At 33.7% G+C, this 22,089-nt stretch overlaps 1 protein-coding gene and 5 non-coding genes across 6 annotated transcripts; 3 read left to right on the plus strand and 3 right to left on the minus strand.

Moving 5' to 3' along the window:
• Positions 1-392: 392 nt before the first annotated feature.
• On the minus strand, positions 393-8,956 carry LOC117206393 (3,4-dihydroxyphenylacetaldehyde synthase 2-like). Its single transcript, XM_033445677.1, has 9 exons — positions 8,867-8,956; positions 5,486-5,737; positions 4,514-4,747; positions 2,928-3,057; positions 2,206-2,466; positions 1,917-2,034; positions 1,748-1,838; positions 1,427-1,627; positions 393-1,090 (listed from the first exon to the last, which is right to left on the minus strand). The coding sequence occupies exons 2-9, from the start codon at positions 5,684-5,686 to the stop codon at positions 788-790; spliced, it is 1,539 nt and encodes a 512-aa protein (XP_033301568.1). The 5' UTR covers positions 5,687-5,737; positions 8,867-8,956; the 3' UTR covers positions 393-787.
• Positions 3,485-3,556, plus strand: Trnap-agg. Its single transcript has one exon. It is a non-coding gene; the product is annotated as a tRNA-Pro (tRNA).
• LOC117206450 lies at positions 3,921-4,042 on the minus strand. Its single transcript, XR_004487398.1, has one exon. It is a non-coding gene; the product is annotated as a U5 spliceosomal RNA (small nuclear RNA).
• A 1,173-nt stretch (positions 8,957-10,129) lies between the features above and the next one.
• Trnap-cgg lies at positions 10,130-10,201 on the minus strand. The gene has a single exon. It is a non-coding gene; the product is annotated as a tRNA-Pro (tRNA).
• Positions 10,202-11,957: 1,756 nt separating this feature from the next.
• Positions 11,958-12,030, plus strand: Trnaa-agc. Its single transcript has one exon. It is a non-coding gene; the product is annotated as a tRNA-Ala (tRNA).
• Positions 12,031-20,930: 8,900 nt separating this feature from the next.
• Positions 20,931-21,002, plus strand: Trnac-gca. Its single transcript has one exon. It is a non-coding gene; the product is annotated as a tRNA-Cys (tRNA).
• Positions 21,003-22,089: the final 1,087 nt, after the last annotated feature.

Raw genomic sequence — 22,089 nt, forward strand, 5'->3', positions numbered from 1 at the left:
CGAAAAATGTTTATTCCATATTTTCGACCTCTTTTTTCTGCTTTATTAATACTGGTCGAGGGAATACCGGAAAATTCAAATTCGTCTTCGTTTGACGGTTGCACGTGGCGGTGAGATTCTTTTGCCCGGAGTTTATTTATTATTACATTATGAATGTCCTAACGATGTTGATACTCCGAGGCAAAACAGCAACATGTTTTGGCTTGTCCTCTAGCTCGTGTGCCGCTATATATTTCTACATAAATGTACATGGCACGCGAGAAGGTTAGAGTCATGCACGGATTTCGAAATACGATACGAAGATTCTAATTTTTGGAATTTAATTTTTTTACCGAAGTTGATCGTTTCGTTATCGCAAAAATATAAATGTTAAGGATCAAAGATAGTTCGTATGGACTTAAAATATTTATTGTCGACGAAGATACATTCTTACGATATAATTCGAGCTTAAATTAAATTACAAATTATATCCTATATTTTTTTTGTATAGTCTATTACCGTAGAATATCTCTGTTGTTGTGGTATATTTATATGATCTAACACTCAAATAATAATTATTTAAAGCTGCGATATATAATTTTCAAAAATCTTGTACTATTCTCTCATTAATTTATTTGAACAAGAATATTTTTTGTTCGGCAGCCTAAATCTGTAAATACATATACTACCATGTAATTTTACTAAAAATCAAGTTTCGTACAAAATGATTCTTTTATTCTTCCTTGACGTTGTCTCTGGTCAAAGAATCTTTTTGCAACACATTGAAGTAACATTATGCAGCACAGCTCTACGATATCTTTTGCGTTTTTGATTCAATGTTCAAACTTTGTATCCTCGACACGATATCGCCTGCCGAATTTTTGAAAGATTCATGTACCTCTCTCTCTACAGCAGGAGTCAATGATTGCAAAATTTCTGTCGCTTGACTCGTAATTTCCTTCCATGCAAACGTGATATCTTCTTCGCGAGAAATACGGGAACCTACCACAAATCGGACGATTAATCTTCCACGGTGCGTCGCAGCAATTACATAAAGCTTCCTCCGTTCTGTTAGGCGATCGATAAGTTCCTTTGTCAACCGATCATCACCCTGAAATAAGAAATATTTTTTAAGTTCGTCATAAAGTATTTTTTTTCAAACTTTTCAATTGAAAATGCATTTTTTTATTTTTTTTTCTTTTTTTTTTTTTATTTTTCCATCGAGACAGCGATCTACAGCGAGATTCGTTATAACGTACCGCACGCGTACCGAGCGAAAATTCAAAATCGATTTTCTCGAAAACAAAGCCCCGAACGAAAAATTGTTATTCTATATTTTCGACTTCTTTTTTCACGTAGAATCACCCCCTTTCCGCTTGTACCACCAGTTACCAAATTGTAAGAAAGTCAATGTGCGATACAAGCGTCTTCATTTTGTCGTACATACCCTCAATCTGAAACAGACTAAAGACATAGACCTCTCTGTCGCTAGTTCAAATCTATCGTCAGATTTAACATAATTTTCAAACATCTCTGCCATTTGTATCATATTTCGTATATATTGCTCGATTCCTTCGCTTCCGTATATACGAAGTACAAACCAGATTTTTAAGGAGCGGAAACGGCGACCCAAAGAAATTTGCCAGTGCTGAAAAATAATTATTAGCGTATTAAATTTTTGTTCAAATCTAAAATAACTTTGAAGCATAAGACATTTTACGATATAACGGAATAAAGTAAATCGATATTTTTAAGAAAAAGCACGTACTCTGTAATCTGGAACTGGTCCTTGTTTATTATGTTCTAAGTAAATTCTTTCTACGTTAAACGTCTCGATAAGTTTCCTAGAATCTTTAACCCTGAAATCATTTTCGATTCTTTTCTGTTATCCAATTATCGTTCGATCTTAATATCGTGAAATAAAAGTATATACGTACCAAAAAAGAGAACAGTCGAAATTAACTAACATCCACTTGTGCGCGTTCACAACAAAGGAATCACTATATTCAACGCCGGACATTAAATATCGATACTCGGGACAAATGAAGGCAGCACCTGTAAAAGAAAAGAAAACAATATATTCGTTCGCAATTAGTCGTAATTCGACGTGTTTGTCAATTTAAATTTTAAATTAAAAAATTTCAATATCCCTATAGTATCCTCATTTTAACAAAAATATACGAACACAGCTACTACAAAGATAATATCTTATAAGAATAGATTTACCTGCGTAAGCTGCGTCGACGTGCAACCACATATTGTATTCCTTACAAATAGGTCCCAATTCGTCGAGTTTATCGAAAGCACATGTACCAGTGGTTCCCAAAGTTGATATCACGCAACACGGTATTAAACCTTTCTCTAAATCCTCTTTGACCGCTTTCAGCAACGTTTCACCACGTAAGACACATTTGTCATCGGTAGGTAAAAGTCTCACAGGAATCGATGCCAATATTCCCCCCTTCTCTATAGACGAGTTCGATTGATCTGTAGAGCAAATTTCAAAAAACGTATAAAAACAATGAAACTTGAATTTACGAATGTGAGTAGATCTTAGAGAGTAGAATTTTCTTATTTAAATGATACCTTCGTACGGTAACTTTCGTATGTCGATTTATTTAACCATTTTATACATGTAATTAGCTTTTTGGCTTCTGGTCAAATAATGATATTATCGACAATACATAGTTTAGACGACAGATAACATTTTAACCTATAAAAACAGGATGTAGAAAAGCAATCGAAGGCTAAATATATTGAGAATATTGATATATTAGAAATTAAATAATTTATATATTTAATATGCACAGATGTAATTATTATAAATCATGGTCGTAATTATAAATCACCTTAAATTATAATTTATAATACTGATTAAAACAAGGAGATTTAGAAAAATAATTAAGAGATTAAAATGGACAACAAGTTTTGCATTATACGATACATACCAGATCCATATGCAACTAATTTGTTCTTGATGATAGCTTCATCCAAATCTGGGTGCAGATGTTTCATACGACGTGTTGTTTGTTCCTTTGCTGTTAACAAAGCTATTAACGTGGTCTCGCTGGCTGATCCCTAATTATTCCACACAAATAAAAATTACTGTATTAACAATAGCCCAAATTACCAACGACATTTTGCACGCAGAATTTCTAATTTTTTATTTACTCGAATGCAATTAAAAAATATACGTGCTTATAATTTCAAGTTACTACTGCATATGAAAATCATGATTTATTTGAAAGATTTTAACTTATTTACTTAGAATAAATTGTATTGCATATATTGTGATTTAAATTTAAATAAATTAATTTAATAACAAATAAATTTGACACGGTTGTAGTACGAATGAATAATAACCTTGAGGTAGAACTAAAACGGTATACTCGTAAAGTAATGTATGAAAATGAAGTTACAATAATTTCTAAAACTTATTTCATTTTGTCAATACTGTTGTACAATTGTTAATTTTCTTAATAATCAATCAGCAGTAGTACACATCGGCTCGTTGGTCTAGGGGTATGATTCTCGCTTAGGGTGCGAGAGGTCCCGGGTTCAAATCCCGGACGAGCCCAATTTTTTTTTAATTAATGCTACGACTATTACAAATTGCTGAAATATATAACAAGATACTGAACAATTTTGTCATCTACAAAATTTTACTCGACCCATCACTTCATCTTCATATAACATCTCCTGTTAAATAAATACTAAGAATAACTCCTTTCACAAAAACTTGAGAAGTGAATTGCAGGTATTTCATACCTAATGATAATATTTTGAACGTTCGAACATACATATTCCTGCATTTTACAACGCATTTTCAAAGACGATCTGCAAGAAAATTTTTAGCAACGGTCTATCCGTTAAGAGAATATCTTTGGCATTTACCATCGTTCAATTTCCTGCAAAAATTGTTATGTTTTTCAATTATAAATGACCCAACATACGTTGGGTACGACAAAAAATTAGTTTACAGACTCATCAATTGTTCCCCTCCACGGAAATCTTTAGTAAAAGGCGAAAGATTTATGCGTGATTTGAAGGGAAACCAGAGTACCGAACCACTCGTTCTGCTGGCAGTTATATTATACCAGTAGCTACTTCACTAGCGAGAAGCCTCTCCCTCTGGCGTCAAGTTCGTGTACTAATTCGCGTTCATTCGTCGAAACGCTATATGCGTTATTGAATAGCATATACCGTTGGTTGACTTATTATTTTAAAATATTTTATATATTTATCTTTTTATATATTCTTATATATTTATTTTTATATTATATGTATATAAAATTTTATACATATATTCTAAATTTAAGTAAATCATCCGATTCGATAATTCGTTCATAATACAGCGTTCAGTCGTATACATAATAATAAATACTACTTCACAAATTAAAATATTATTTACAAATGTTTTATACGAAATAGAAATATTATTGGAACAAGAACGAAAACATGTTTAATGTTTTCCTGTATGAAGAATATTTTTAATATTCTTCTACAGTACCCTTACTTTTTTAGAATTATTTACCTGTATAACACCTCCTCCAAACCCTTCGTTACTGTGCAGAAAGTGTTTTGGTAATCCTAATAATTTTGCCATCCAATTCAATGTTATTACTTCCAGTTCAGTGCACGCAGGAGAAGCTATCCACGATAATCCTATAGAACCAATGGCAGCGCTTAGAATATCAGCTACAATCGAGGGATACGAGTTTCCCGTTGGATAGAATGCGTGGAAGTGTGGTGAATTCCAATGGGTCACCTGTAAAACAAACGATTCATTCAATAAAAAAGTTGTATTAAATATTTATATGATCGGATAACAATTATCGAAGAGAAAACGATAATTCCACAAGTAATGTCAAAGTTTCTTCTGCTTATTATTTATTATTTATTTTTTAATATCAATTCGCGATAAGTAAAATTTGCCAATTTCTCCAGAAATTTGGTAGACTGTATTTTATCTGTTGAAACAGTTTTATGTATGTGTTTCTTAAGATGCGTCACCACCAACTAATGAACCCGTTGACGAACACTGCTCACGAACATGTTACAGCTGTTGGTGGATTCTTCGCGAATATGCTTCTAACGAGTTGAATAGTTTTCGAACGCGAAAAAATAAAATCGTGTCCCTCCGGATAACTCCAAGTACTTAGATTTACTGCACAAGGACCAACGGTAAAAAGTAGACAGTGCAAGCGAGACAAAATAGACTAAGTGAAATAAAACAGTACAGAGTAGAGACATTAAGAATTACAGTAAGAACTCCTACAATTAGTACGAAGGTTAATAGAAATATTCCTCGTACGAACGTCTATAATCCAACTTTATTCCATTCTTTGATCCCAATTAATCTCGATAGGCCAACAGGCCATTTTGTAATGACGTAATAAGAAATATATTTTTCTTATGCCGGTAATTGAATAGCGAGTGAAATTACAAAATTACGAAATCCTTTTCTTTAAGGGAGAGAAAAATTGCAGGTAATAAAATGTCTTACCCCTGGTAAAATATAACGCTCGACGTCTATAAGCACTTGTTGCCAATCTTCCGGTTTCTGTGGAGCTTCTTCCGGTAGCAGTTTAGAAAGATATCCTGGCTCCACATCCGCAAGGACATTTCTATCTCTTATGTTGTCCGTATAATTAGCCACGAAATCGATCATTGCCTTGCCAAAATCGAGGAACTCCTTGCTGTCCATTGTTGGCAAGAATTTACGAAAATTAGGACGTTCGGCTGATTATTTCTGTGTCTGTAAATAAAATAGGTAAATAAATAAGATGTTAAAAGGGATAAAAAGAGCAACGAAAAAAAGTTATTTGATAATGGAAATAGTATGGATAAAAATATTCAAAACATATTCTAAAAATAATTATATAATAAAAAATGATTGTAGACAAATTTAAATTATTTTTCTCGAAGCATATAAAAGATTTGAATCGCATGTGCTGATTTGTCTTACGGCTAAACATTGATATATTTTACTTTCATCTGAACGAATAATCCTTTCTAGCAGAAACTATTTGCACTAACGGATCCGATACGTTCGATGCATTCGCCACATTACCAATGAAACGTAACGCGTACGTTTTCATTTATCAGCACGTCACACACAAAACATTATTTTCTCTCCAAACGAGAAGAGCTAATTTACATTTCAACACATTAACGGTATATTTTTTTATTCCAAGTTAACAGGTACATGTGATTCACAAACTGAAATTCATTAAGGAAATATTCTCCATAACATTTTTATAATAATAAACAGGACACGTCATTACTTAAAACGATAATTAAAACAAAACACAATTATCCGCGATTCTTCACAAAGAACATCAAACTGAAATACATAAAATCCTGAAACTTGTTTGCTTTTGACATTCACAGATTCGAAATGATAATTTGTGAATAAGAAAGCACGAAACAAATACTCACATAACATTAGCACCGAATAACATACGAATCTCAAATTTCAAATCGAGATCGATCTTGATGATCGAATGGAATAACACGTGACTGAAAACTATGACACAGATATCGAATCGAGAATGGTCCACGAGTAACTGACTTTTCTTCAACCGCGCTGGATAACTTTAAATATCCACATATAGAAAACTTTCTCCTGCTTTCTCCATAATTATTCAAAAAAAAAAAAAAAAAAACTTAATCAGCGTGTAACACCAAGGAAACGGAAAAGATTCTATTTCAAGAAGCGTTTCGAAGAAATTCATGAAAGTATCGTAAATGGTTAAACAGATTGTCTAACGAGGTTCTAATGTCACAAATTATAGAATTCCTCGATGTTAACAGGTGACCTGTTAACGACACTTGTTACGCTAAACGCGGAAATCTGATACCATTATGAGCCATTATGCGTAAACAGTTGCATAATTGAAGCACGATTATGTTACAAATTAGATTTATGCAAATTATTTAAAGAAGAAGCTCAATAGTTGAAAAACTATTGATTGTTTATTATATGAAAGAAATGATTCTTTTTCTATTTATTACTTAACACTGTATAGTAACGCATACGCGTATTTGTTAGTTTTTACTGTATCTTCTGTTCTTTTACGTTATCAAGCTATCAATTTACACACAATTTCAGCTTATTACTTTAATTAAATGATCCCTATTATACAACAGTACAGGGAGAAAGTAGAGGCAAAACGATTACAAATGGCGCTGCCTAAGATGGTAATATATGCTCTTCCAGCTCTAATATTTCCACATACACTTTCTAAGATTTACTGCCACATAGTACTTATACAGTTATTGTGTTATACACGTGCGCGGTATTAATTTTCTGATCGCGTAATACGCGCCACGAACATCACATTATACGAACGTCTACTGTATAAAAATGATATAAAAGCATAAATTTAACATAAAAATATCATTACGAAATCATAGTAACATCGTGTTGTTATTTCTATACTCAGAGGTAGGATCACAATAGTTATTATTTTATTGAATGGATAAATCTATCACACCGTTGTGAGCCGAAATAACCTTTATTGCACGCGCTTAGAAAAACTAGGGATAAAAACAAGAAAGCATCTTAAGCCTATCGATTAAATCTATCGATTGTAACTAGGATTATCTTCTAGTTACTATTTCTTATAACTAACGCATCTGCGTATGGGTGGCGAGCACGAACTCACGTTGTCATTTTCAACACGTTGTATGTATGTGAATAAATAATTAGATAGATAAATTCCTAAAATTTATGTAATAATATTGAAAATATGACGCTTTCGATAAAAATTATTTCATTAGTAGAGGCTGCTTAAATTTCTAATTAAAATAATTAATACGATGTACGATAATTCAGAATACACATTACGGGTAGCTCTGTAGAAACGATTTTGGTAGAAAAACAAATTTTAATATGGAAAAGGAGTATTTAACATTTAAAAACAACTGACGTTCTAATTTTGTTCACTGATGAAATATAAGAAATCGTCTCTAAATACTCTTACCTCCTTTTCATAAACAAAAAGAAGCTGTAAAAATTTTAAACATAGAAAGAATGTCCTTGGAATAATCCAGAACACACGGAAGAATATAAAATCAAAGCATCCAAGCATAACGGCCTTCGTTTCATCAAAGAAAATTATATCGGTGGAGAAAGGTGTTAAATAAAAAACGAATAAATAATAATCATTCAGATTGCTGTTATCACATTTTCGAATTTTATATTAGCTGTCTAAACAGTACTTATCTTGTAAATTTGGAAAATATGTTGTATTTCGTATAATTGCTGGTATAATGTTGACGTCATTTTACGTTAAAAAATGATATAATTTGAAACATACGAAACGAGTTACGAAATAATAACAGATGTAACAGATGTAACAGTAACAAAATAATAAAAGAATAACAGATATTCGGCGAAGTAACTAAAACTAATTATTTTCTCACTTTTACGTATCTTCGTAAATTTTAATTCGTTGGCAATTGTAATTTATTAATTTACCATAAAAGATAAGTTCGCATCTCGTTATATTTCTATTTGTACGATTCAATTAATCTTTCCAAGTAGACTTTTATCGCATTCCCTACTTAAAAAATAAGGTATTTAACTATCAACTATTTTTAAATGTTAAAAATTAATCAAAGCGCGCAATTTATGCAATCAATTGACTTACATTTAAGATTCGCTACAGATCGATCACTCCACTATGGTAATGTTTATGATTTACGATAGAATTGAAATAACATCGTATCAACCATCATTTTCTTAATGAATTAATACACAGAACGATCGATAAATCGTACGACTGACCAGTAACGTTCAATAAATCCGTGAATTCATGAACATGAAATTAAGGGTAACAAGATACAAATTGAGTCATTAAATAAAAGTAAGTTTACTTACTTAAAAGCGAAGTTAATTTGCAATTTGGGCGAAGAGAAAGCAGACTTGAAATTTTTAAGACAAGTTTTACCTACGACGAGTATATAGCCCACTGACTGTAATAATAGAGCCATCCCCTTTATATAGCTTCGGCTACCTAAGACCATTTCCCATTTACCGATTATAACGGTGTTTAAATGGCCGGCGTTTCTGTGTATACTATCAACTAAATCGATTTTGAATGCTGCGGCCAACCTTGGTAGATTACGACAATACATAAAAGGCAAAGGCGATTTTTCCATTCATTTCCTGCATATCTTAGATTCTATTTGCATCGCCTTACGTATATAATCGTATGTAATTTTTATGCGAAACAATACCACTCATGATACAACAATAATTAAAATTCAGGATATTTCCATGAGTTTTAACGACATACAGTATGATTTCTGTGGATTTTGTGATGGAGGCACCTGTATATTAACATATAAATTATACATAATTTAATAATAAAATAGCCAAAATAACTTTTGGTTACTTTAGGCAATAATTGAGGATAACATTAAAAGAGACGTGTAAGGTTCGTAATAAATTTGTATTCGTTGCAATATTTCTTTCTTTACATATGCATGATCTTTGCATCATTATAACTGGGCTATAGAAATGAGGGACTTATTTGAACTAGCCTTGTAAGCTATCTTACACGTGTGCAGATAATGGCTAAAAACTTCTAACTGTTACATTTCTAACTAGAACAATTTACAACGTATCTTCGATTACTTCAGGCTGCTGTCGTATTACGTGTTGCTCTTTTTCGTCAACATTTCGTGAATATTACAGACCTGACCAAATGGAATGGAATAAAAAATATCGATAAATTAATAATTTCATATCAACGCTTCAAACTTGGTTATATTTTATAATCCATAACGATATTTACACGTGGATAATATAACACAACGTGTGAATAATGCAATGAATGAAATCAATCTGTTAATCCTGTTTCACAAATAGTCCATTGAGATTTAGCTGCCAACTGACTGGTGCTTCTTTGTCTACATGTATAATCCAGCCAAGGGAAAAGTAAAATTGCTTAAAGTTACTAATGTAACCACAATTAGTACATTTATAATTTAACTTCATATTTTGTTGTGCATTCCACATGAGTTGAACTCTCCATTCATTGACTAAAAAGAATAACGGTTAAGTGGAATATTATACCATTAAATCTGTAATTATCAACCCTATGAGTAATTAAGAAAAGAACAAAAAAAGATTTACCTTGGGCTCGTCCGGGATTTGAACCCGGGACCTCTCGCACCCGAAGCGAGAATCATACCCCTAGACCAACGAGCCGACTTGAAAAATTTTTTTATGTTAATCATTACCAAGCTCTTGATTAAATAAATAAAGTGTAATTATTAACACGTTATTAAAAACAAGAAACATCAAGTCATCGTATTTTCAGAAAGTTTCACTTGTTTGGAAACAACGAAAAGTGAGAATCTTGTGAATGTTTTTGCCTCGTATCTTATATCCCAACCATTTAGCTCGTCGCGTTTGTTTTTCTAGCACCTGGAAGTGTTATCACAGCGAACAACGGAGAATGGTAATTTCTTATTCTTTCATATTCGCCGTTAACTTTTCTGTACATCAGCCGTTCAAATAGCTTAGACTTGTGCATGTTCCGGAAAATTCAAGGAAACCAATGGAACAAGAGCACACAGAGATAGAAATCGACGAGCCGATATCGGCTCGCGTCATTGTTAATCACAGTTGATCGGCGAAAAATTCAGAAGAGTCAGCATAGTCGACTCTGTTCGGGATTTGGAGTGGCCGTCCGTTTATGATTCGGACAGCACCTTTGCCTTTGTTGTTCAAAAGTCCAAACCTTTCCAAGTGATTTCCTATCTCCCAAGTGATACTTAACCTCGTTAAGAGGTTATGATCACCCCAAGTGTCCGATGGGTCAAGTCAAAGGAAATAGTTATAAGGAAAGTTAGTATATAAAGACTAGACTAAGTCTCTGGAAGCAATATCAACAAAATCTTACAATAGTCTTCATCAAAACGTCAAACTCTTCGTGTATACTAAAAGGTGCAAATAAATAACCATACTACCCGGTATATTTAATTTACCTCCACCTTGAGCGTTAATTTCGTTCAAGGTTCGCGATATCAACCGATCGGTTGCAACCTGACTGATCGGCACTTAGTTGAGAATTCGCAACAGACTTCACTTTTTAATAATCGGCAGCATGAGTCGCGCTCGAGTCATCGCTGCTTTTCGTTTCATGTTCCGTGCTCGATTTATGCGCGATCCTGTCGCGATCTCGCTTCACGATTTAATCCGCGTGTAAGTAGGTAGTACTTTGAGTTTTTTATTTTACTGAGAATTACTAATATTCTGCTTAAACTGCGATATTTCATAATTTATTTCATAATATGCACGTATATTATTATTAACGCGTACTTGTTTATCGTTAAAACATAATGTTAACAAGGTTTGTCAAAACAGAAGGTTAAAGCTATTTTCCACCCAATGTTATCATTGTATATATATTTCTATGATATACAGTATTAAGTTAAACTATGAAAATTACGTTTGAATTATGCTTTAACAGTAACCGAATGCAAGTTGACCTATAATTTAGACAACGTAAATGTGGCTTTTCGTTTCATGGAATCCATACTAAGTACGTACATTATTTACTAAGAATTTACTTGCATAACGCCGATAGTTAAGAAACAATGATATGACCATGAATATGTGTGGTGATTGTCACGGCCAACATGTTTAATTGTATCACTACCATGAACCAGAACTGTTTTATGTTTCTTATACAAATTCTAACTTGAACATGTTTTAACAAAAGAAAAAGTTAGCATTCCTTTATCTAGAAACATACAAAAATTAAATTTGATGTGAAATGTAACATTTTTACAGTCCATAATAAACATTTTAATACTATTGCAATAATATTGATTTAGATCGTTCAATATATGCATTTCATGCATTATTATGCGTTTTGTAATGTGAAATAAGTAAAAACTTCATATCATATAAAAATAAACGAATATAAAAATATAAGATAAAAATGTCGTAAAATACCGGGGGCGTAGCTCAGATGGTAGAGCGCTCGCTTAGCATGCGAGAGGTACCGGGATCGATACCCGGCGCCTCCAAATCGGAACATATTTTTTTAAATAAATTTTATAATTTTACATAATAAAATTTAAAATTTTATTTCATCCTTAAATGGTACTATCATTAATTAAATACGAAATAGACGTGAGATTATATGAAATTTCGCATCTCGCATCCTGAAATACCGACCTCGAAAAGGATCAGAGCTTTTATTACGTCCACTACAGTTTACAACGTTACGTTTATTGTAATTAGTTCGTTTGAACGTGCTCCGTTTATCCAAACAAAATCTTAGTTATTGCCATGTTAATGCTCAATTAAACAAACTTCTGGTCATTATGTTCGTTTATCTGAACGTGAACTATTATTATGGTACATTTACACTAGGCGAACGGATGCTCGTTTATAAAAAAATAAAAAATGAAAGTGGAAACGTATATCTGTTCGTGTCTCCACGATATACACGTAAGAAAGTGAGAACGAATGCTTCAAAAGCGCTTCTGTTGTTTCCATTGCAAAGAGTGAGCGAATGATTTCATGGCCTGTTGTAAATGTTTCGTTAATTTTAAACGACAAAAGGAAATCGATGGACGAGGGATCTCGTCCGTGGTTCTATTTGTACTACATGTGAAGATAACTTTTTCTTAACATACGGGCATAATTAAACTTTTTAAGCTTTTTGAACTTAACAACTACAGTTTTCAAATTTTGATTTTTAAACAATAGGAGTACATACACATATACATGTACTCGACAACATGTTATAAATCATAAAGAGCGTAATAAGACCTTTAAATGATCGGTATTACAGGAGATGTGTCACGGTGTTCCGTAAACCACAAATGACTCGAGTTATCGAGTTATCTGTGGAGCTATCGAGACGTGGAATCTTTTCGATAGTGTGTTGAGTGGTTTAACGAAACGTCATAGAGGGCAGAGTAGACGAGAATTGGCGTCTTCTCCCCTTTTATCTTAAAATATTGATAAAATACATAAACGTTATATATTCAAGGTTGGTAATTTTTTAATTTCAGTAGTTATTATTTATCCTTAATTAATAAAATTAGATTACTAAATCGCGTTAGTTTTGGTACAAAATACATAATACATATTGTTTAAAAAATTATTAATCGATAGGTTGACAAATTTATAACCTCATAAAAATAGTATAATTGCTTAAAATTCCAATTTCTTTTAATAATAATATTAATTTATGACTTTTTCAAATGTAATTCATTTTTTGTGGCAAAGACTGTATTCCCTTTATTTCTTTCGTTTGTTGCTATACCCTCGTACATGTTATCGTCCTTCTTAGTTAGTTACTACTTTATATATCGCTATTTCGTGTTGTTCCGCAAAACAACGCGTATAAATAGGCGAAACAAACTTTCCCGCGCAATATGTTTCGCGCCACAGAGTACCGAACTAACAAAGTCGAAAATTTTTTGCGTATATGTAAATCAATATCCATTCTTTCCATATAAAATAGTACGTATTTCTTCTGTAGGGAATTTTAGACTTTAATTTCAACAAATATGTTCTACAAAGGAAATTTATACGAAGATATTTCGATGTAATAGGATTGAATTAAACAGCAAGTTGTTTACGTCATGGTCAACTTTAAATAAATAGAGATTCGAAACCTATCAATCGAATATCATTGACATGGTTGCTTCTGAATAACTTTTTCATCAAAATTTTCAAATACCTAATATAATACCTAGATAATCGAATTACTTTATCTTCTACATTCATCTTGTTTATATCTTATAATTAAATCTTACTACTTCAGGTACATTCGACCTAAACCAAATAGTATTGTACTTTCAATACTATACATATTAATTTCAATGTTTCGTATTCGAAAAATTACAAAATGTCTCATAGGATAATTAGTATTAAGTACAATAGCGTATAGGGATATGGTATCACGGTATGATATTTCCCATGATATATAATCCCTTTTATTACACAAAGATACAGTTGTAACAAATTTTCAGCTTATTATCCGTAGCTGAAATAAGCAGATAGCATAACTAAGAAATTCAATTTGGAATTTGGATTACAAGATTCTCAATGAAATTCGAATGAATTGATAATCGGAAGATTGTACGTGGAAGGTAATTGTTTTGTGGATTACATAAAACTGCTTAACTCATAACCACACGAGAAGAATTTCTATAGCCAATCGGAATACTACAATGAACATTTACCGCACAAGGACTGAACAGTGAAAGCATGCAAAATAACGTAGAATTATTTTAATGAGAATCAGTGTCAGGAAACTGTTTATTAGCGAAAAAGAATCTTAAAAGAATCATAGTTGAGAATTTGTACGAAGAAATTAATACAAACTGAATTATAGAAGATGGAAAGAAAATTTTGTTTTATGATAAATACAAATATGATTTAGGTATTATATATTACATAATATAGGTTAAGAGAATAACGAACACCGTATAACAATATCACTATATATATAAAATTTCAATAGTTAAAAATATCGAAACAAGTTTCCCGGAAATGATTTTCGGCATTCTCATCACTATTCATTATGAAGATATATGTATGTAAATATAGATATAAGGAAGAAGGCGTTGTTGTAGATTGCAGAAAATATATTGCTTTTCAACTTGATAATAAATCATTGTAGCATACACAGGTATCTAACGCAATAGTGATAAGACACAAGAAACGTACAAGCGTTATCGCATCCAGTTTAATCAGCTGTTTTAAGTGGCGAATTCATGGTGAATTGAAGCGATGAAACTGATGAAACCCCTTATGAGCTAATGAGTATCGTATATCTTTCGTATTCGAAAATTATATATAAATAATTCCGCATCCAACAATTGTTATGAAGCACGTTTTGTAGGTTCCTAACCTATAACGAGGATTTTCTTCGGAAGAGATATTGATTTATAATGGCAAAGGAAATAACGATAAATTTTGAAGCCCACGAAGCCTTCGGCGGACCGACAGGCTTCGTGATACCTCTTATAAATCGTTGATTACAAATGATCTGTTCGAACCATTTCTTGCTCGGAGTAGCGAAGACATCGCTTTCCCATAAAATCCGAATTGAAATTAAGTATCGGACGAAGAACAATTTGACGAACTTTCACGAGTGTTACTTAGAATATCGAGTAGTCTGCTAACCAGATATTCATTTCCGAATATCAAATTCTCCAGCTTAGTTCGGGATAAGAAGAACCAAATGGTCTGAAAAATTCTTCCATCTCTGTCGAAAATATTTTATTGTCAAATAAAAAGATCGGTCGCCAAATGTACATTGGTCCATCTAATTTTTCATTTTGTTCTAGTACGTTGGGCTTCTTCTACGAATCTGTCGGAAAAGAGAATAAAGACTACCTTTAGACACCTACAATGTTTTTCATTTCTCTGAAATCTGATCTCGAGCGATATCTTCTTTTCCCATAGCCCGGTTCGATTTGTTAAAGCCCATCGATAGCTCGCGGAGCCATCGTTGTCCAACGGACGTCCGGGATTAATGTTCGGCGGACCGACAGGCTCGCGTGTCGCGTGTCGCGTGTTTGAACGAGCGCGTGAAGAAGCGTGACGAACGATGTATACGTGCGCGGCGTGGCTGCATCATGCGGCCGCGTCTTGCAACAGGCAACAGGCCACGCATGCAGATGAACTCGCGGGCCACGTCGATACTCTAGCAGCAGGGGTTCCGTCGATTGAAAAAGGGACAGCCGATAACAGCGCGAAGGGTAGATGAAATGGGGGTTCGTTTACCCCTGGAAGAGTCACCCTGTCCTCATCGATCCTCATCCTCCGCCTTCTCCACAGGCGTCTCCTCTTTTACTCCCTGCTACACTCCCTCTCTCGCACCATCGCTGCTACACCATCCTCGCGCGTAGCGCCTCATTCTATTTCTACTTCCATCCCTGTTCTCTCCCTACCGTACACTCGACGGTATCGTCTCTGTCTCGCTGCTTCCTCGCCACCGTGCGATACTCTCTCTCGTCCCACCGTTTCTCCGCGTGTCTCTCTGTTGCGCTTGGCCCGGCACTCCCGTTAGCGTCGCGAAGAAATTCACTTTCGCGAAAAAAAAGCCCGCGAAAAATCGATGCTAGCCGCCTATTGGCCGCGTGGCCGGTGGATCGTAGCTGCATTGGCGCTCGCGGCCTCGCAGGCGTGGCTTAAAGATGAGCTCTCGCTATGTCATCGTTTATATTGATCCTATAGTCGGGCAAGCCGGTGTGGAGAACACGAACGGTGCGTGGTGTGTGGCGTGGGTGCGCACACCGACGTCAATCCGCACCAGCACACGCTCATCCCACGCGAGCTGGCCCGTACACGCGCGGCCAAGCACACGTCCAACAGACGCGCGTTCCATTTCCGTTTCCACGCTCACCTGTCCGCGGAACGTCGCGCCACCAACTTATGCCGCGTTTCTACGCACCGAGAAAACAGTTTGACATAGAGGGGGCCGCGCAAGAATGCTCGGCCGTGCCTGTACTCGAAGATCTTTCTTTGAAAGGAACTGCAGGTGTTGCATCACCGACGAACGCGATTTTCGTTTAGAGAAGGCTGCGCGCTTTGAGTTTAAAACGCACTCTCGCGTATACGAACTGGCACGGCTATACGAGACGGTTCGAGTGTTTGTACGCTTAAGAAATATTGTTTTTAAATAGAGCGACGTGCGAAGATAGACTATGAAAGATTGTGTTTATGTTATGCAAGTTTGTTGCATGTACGCGCATAAATATTCATCAATTTCTCCTGTAGTCTACTTTTTGGCGAAGGAAATTCTTTTTACAGAAAGCGTATAATTTATTTTCTTCGCGCTACTAATTTCCAGCACGTTGACGTTCGTTATATTTCAGTCTAAATACGAAAATCGAAGTTTGTGTTTCGTAGTGTTTCATAGATTAATTTGCTTATAGAAGTTGAAAATTTAATACAGATATGGAAAAAGAAACGTTCCAAATTATAGAACCCTTCTTGGAAAATCTGTCACGAGTTCGCCTAATTACCAATCAAATTATTATATATATATATCGAAGTTATTACAAATTCTAGTTTTATTGAAGCATCGTATGCATATGCTTTTATGTGCATATATGTACGTACGTAGATAGCGTGGAAGTAAACCTCGGATAATACTTTCTGTCGATACCTGAATCTTTCATTCACTGGTAAATTATCGAATCGGGGAATTCCGAGGTCTATAGTTGCGAAGAATGCATTGGGGAGTTTGTGATTAATTTATCTACTGGGAACTCTCTTCATTATGAATGGCATATATGTATGTATATTTGGGTTAATGGTGCCAGCTGGTTTGAAGCCAGAATAGTCTTCGAGGTGGGTAGGTGGTAAGAAGTAAAGCTCGAATCTTCATATACATAAGTTCTTCTTCATTTTATATGACAGACAGCTTGCCTTCTCGGTTCTACTGAAACATTTGAATATTAGAAAAACGTAAAAAGTTGGAAAATTCTCTTTCGGCGATATTCAATGAATTTATCTTTCCATCCTTTAATTCGGAATTTTTATCATTTAGATATTATAACAAAGAAGATCATAATGTTTTCCTTTTGTTAGGGAAATAAGGAAATTGGAATACTTTTCTGCAATTAAAACATCGTCTTTCCAATATTTTGATTTGGTCACTTTTAAAGTATGAACTGACAAATATTGTATCATTTTAAATATGTCCATAAACGACACGGTTTACTAGCAAACTAATGGACGTTATAGGTCGTAAAGTTAAAATATAGAGTGCGAAATCTATGTATATCGTTTAAATAAGCGAGGTAACGATATGGTAATGATATTAATAATATATCGTTCGTACAGCATACAGTTATGATGTACCACTATAATCCATACCATTCACATAACTGAATTGCATTAGTAATTTCACTATCAATATTCAAATAATCCTGATGTCAACATAATATGAATAAACTGATCACTAAAACAATCATTTTCTAAATACGAAATGATACAAGAGATAAAAAAAATATGTATATAAGTAGGTACACATAAAGATGAAAGAAAGCAAAACATTAAAGAAATACTAATGTTTACTTAGATGGTTCACATAAACTATCGTTGTTCGTTCAAGATGTAAAATTCAGAGAGGCGTTTTAAACTTCGCAAAGAAATCTGCGCGAGTCAATCAATGACATTATAAGAACGACGTAGCATAACGACACTATTCACGGAAGCAGTACGATCATGATATCTCAAATGAAAATGAGCTAACGTTGTACATCTAATGCCAAGTTGATAGCTGGGTAAGTCGTAATTTTTGTCTTTGACACAAAACTAAAAAAAGATAGAAGCAGTCGATAATGTACAGCTGGTACACGTATCAAACTTGAGATGTGTTGAGTTATACCACTATAATACAAAACAGCGATATACAAAACGTACATCCGGGAAGTGAACTTTGAGATAAATTTTTCAAATTTCTCACTAACGCGAACAAATCGAACGTTTAACCCTTTGCACTTGGCTGTCCCTTCCGAGGGGACATCGTAAATCTGACGAAACGAATCAGATGTGCCAAAGAGGACACAAAGATGTTACCGGTGATTGCATAATACGAAATTACGCAAGCCTAAAATTTTGTTAAAATATACGTTTCCTTGTCGTTTTCCCTTCGCATCGCAAGAAGAGGCAAATAAAGAAATGAAAAATATGCTCAGATATACGTAAGAGAATATTAGCTGGCGGATACGTAAGCCCTCACTGTGGTGTCGTCTCGACGCTTCTTTGTAACAGACGATAGCTATAAAGAGCGGTTCTCTTCCCGAAAATTGGCCATAACTTTTATGCTGTATGCTGTGACGTAATACTTGGTTATCCGAAATGCACAAGCTGGTTACTGTAGCATTATAAAAAGAATAGATTCCGAAGATGATGACAGACAGTGTTGAAAAATCGAACGAAACACATCGGATACAATTTTCTTACTTTCTACTTAAAAAAGAAAAAAAAAAGGAGCGAATATAATTTGGTTTTTCACAAATTTCGTACGAAGTGCGTTCGAGTTGCTGATAGACGATCAAAGAAAAGTCACCGAGTGTCAGAGGAATAAATACAGTGCATAATTAATTTCGAAACTCTAAAAGATAAAGAGACGGGATGGCAAAAGCTGGGTGTGAGTTATATCGTGACCATTTTGATGGATTAATTCGCGAACCGAATGGAAAGCTGCGAAGACTAACATCGACGTGTTGCGTTCGTTTCATATTTTTTTTTTTTTTTTTAAGGGTCAGAGGGCGAGTCGGCGAAAACCTATTACAAAACGACTTACCCAACTGTCTATTGATCTCATGTCTTTGATTATTGTTTCTTAATAATGGCAGTGTTAACGTCGTCTCTTTACTGTAGTCGAATAGCAGGATACCGTATCATTTGCACTCACTGTTTGAGAGTATTCCGAAAACGCATAAATGCTCACAATCCGTCTTAATTAATAGTTTTCGAATGTGTACGAACTTTATTCACTTTTTGAGTTTTAATTAAAAAAAAGGGGGGAACTTAAAATAATAACATTCGGATAGGAATGATCATTCAAAAAATTGTTTGTCTGTTTCTATGATTTTCGATTAATTTTCAAATTATCTATCGATATCGGCTCGATATAGGAAAATCTGGACTAATTCTCGTTTTTGTAGTTTAGTATCGTTTGTTATGGGTCCGATGTATCGACAAAATTATTATAGAATGATGTTTACGAAGCAAAATTTAAATTCCGAAGGAAAGCGTCATAAAATAAATATTTATATATCCGTAATTATCAAACGCATATCTCGTACTATAAAATAAAAATATAAAGAAAAATATAAAAATACAGACATGTAAACATAAACAATATGAGTTAGAATTTAGAATGTAAAACATAATTTACATACAATTAAGAGTTATAAGACATAAATATAAATGTCGTATATTATTTTATATATGACTTGATGAAAAACGTGAATCTATGATTATGATGTACATACGTTACTCTAAAGATGAAGAAAATAGGGAAAAAATTAATTTTCTTATTTTCTTAACGAAAGAAAAGGGATTACAATTTTCTATTAGATATCAGATTCATTTGACAAACGTTAAATCGAGCAAGGAATTGCGAAAGAACGTAAACAAGTTATCCCTGTCAAGTTGCTGCCTTTGAAATGCGTTGGCGTCGCAAGAAGTCCCTTTTGAGGGATCCCGTGCCCTTATGGGGCCCCATACACATCGATTCCCGGCCATGTGTGCCTTAGTCACGGTGGCATATGGCTAAGTCATGAAGCCACTAGGTGGTCCTCAGTATATTACTCTACCTGTCGACATCCCTGCCTTACGGGGGGTTGAGCTCATGGCTATTTGTATGACAACAAGAGCTGGTTTTCGACTGCCCTATGTCAGTCATCGATGACCTACGATTATCGTAAAGCCTATTCTTCCTATTACCTGCGATCTCATTCATTTCCGTTTAATAATCACTCTAAACAAATTATAAACTTATTTTGTCATTGGACATTTAAAGAAACTACAAAGCAATTCTTTGGATAATTAAATCATTTTAAATTTAGAGAGTTAATAGAAATTAGAGGTCAAAAGTGAGAAAGACACGTGTATTTTTTGAAATGTAAATGATCGATTATATCTCTCGATTGAATTTTAAGTTTAACTCTTTTAATTCCAAAGTACGTACAATTATACGCAAAAATAAAAATATTTACAATGTGATTAAATAATCATAATATAGCGATACCAAATGTAGTGTTTCTTTTTTAATTTTGTAATGGAACTTAATGTCGATGTGTACGTTTGTTATATTTATTTATATGTACGTATCAATTACAATTTTCTGTAGTATTATATTTATTATTAAATTTACTTGTTAAATTATATTATATATTATAGTAGAGGAAAAGAAATATCATTAAAGCACTTCTCAACTGGGGGTATAGCTCAGTGGTAGAGCATTCGACTGCAGATCGAGAGGTCCCCGGTTCAAACCCGGGTGCCCCCTTCCTTTATTTTTTTCCTTACATACATTTTAATTTTTCGCAATTAATAATTTTAACTTGATTAGAGTCTTTATTACAATGTTTACTCTGTGTCTTATAAATATTAATCGCGCGCAAATATTATTAGCCAAATGAGTATAATAAAAACGATTGAATGAAAAATAATTTATATATAATGTATTATGTATTATATACGAAATATATAAATAATAATAATAACTAGAAATAAGGTAATCTTTACAGCTTACAACATAATTATATATATATATGTATTCATAAGAGGCGAAAATATAAAGCATGTCTTTGAAACAGCACCAGAGAGTAAACGCGAGGCAATGTATTTTAATGGGATGCGTAACCATAACCACGAGAGAAGGGTCGTCGATCAATCTAGGAGACTTTTAGCCGCACTAGACGAATGTTTGGGGTGAGAACCACCTGCTCCAACGCTAAACGTTAAATCCATAAGATGCTGAAAATATTCGACGAAATCCGTGAAATGCCCGCAGTGCTCCGGATGATCAGGCCAATTGGCCAGTTGCCAAATGAAATGTATATCCGACATAAGTCTGCCCATTTGACCCGTTTGTCGTATTTACGTTCGTACGTTCTCCTATATTGCTTTACATGCTTTTCACTATTACCAGTACTATACATACGTACATATGTATCGATATTCATATAATTCTACGGTATATACATGGTATATAGGTATATAGTACAGTAATATATTATGACGCGTATCTTTAAAATATAGAATAATAATAGAAAAAAAATCTATACACGAGAGATGATAATATACAGTATACAGTCGGCTTATATTGTATTAATTTAACTTTGAAACAGTAATAAATAGTTGGAAAATGTTTCTGTATCTACGATAAATTTAAGTATATCAAAATATACAAACCGCGCATAATGTATAAAAATATATAATGTATTTATTCCATTGAAAATAATACTTGATTCTGTAACATTTTACTTTGCCTTTTGATATTCCTTTCCATTTCTAATCATCTTGCGCGTACGACATTCTGCACGCAGTAGATATCTATAGTACAGAATTTAATATAAAATGTTATCGATATT

This window comes from Bombus bifarius, unplaced genomic scaffold, assembly GCF_011952205.1.
Source record: "Bombus bifarius isolate JDL3187 unplaced genomic scaffold, Bbif_JDL3187 scf7180000008006, whole genome shotgun sequence".
NCBI classification, from domain to species: domain Eukaryota; kingdom Metazoa; phylum Arthropoda; class Insecta; order Hymenoptera; family Apidae; genus Bombus; species Bombus bifarius.

Bases quoted from the DNA above. Each gene is read 5' to 3' on its own strand.
- LOC117206393 (XM_033445677.1), bottom strand. From the start codon at position 5,686: ATGGACAGCAAGGAGTTCCTCGATTTTGGCAAGGCAATGATCGATTTC. The intron at 3,058-4,513 runs GTAAATAATTCT...TGGAATAATTAG, and splicing joins TTGGAGGAGGTGTTATACAG to GGATCAGCCAGCGAGACCAC. The intron at 1,091-1,426 runs GTATGTACGACA...TTCTTATTTCAG, and splicing joins TAGTCTGTTTCAGATTGAGG to GGTGATGATCGGTTGACAAA.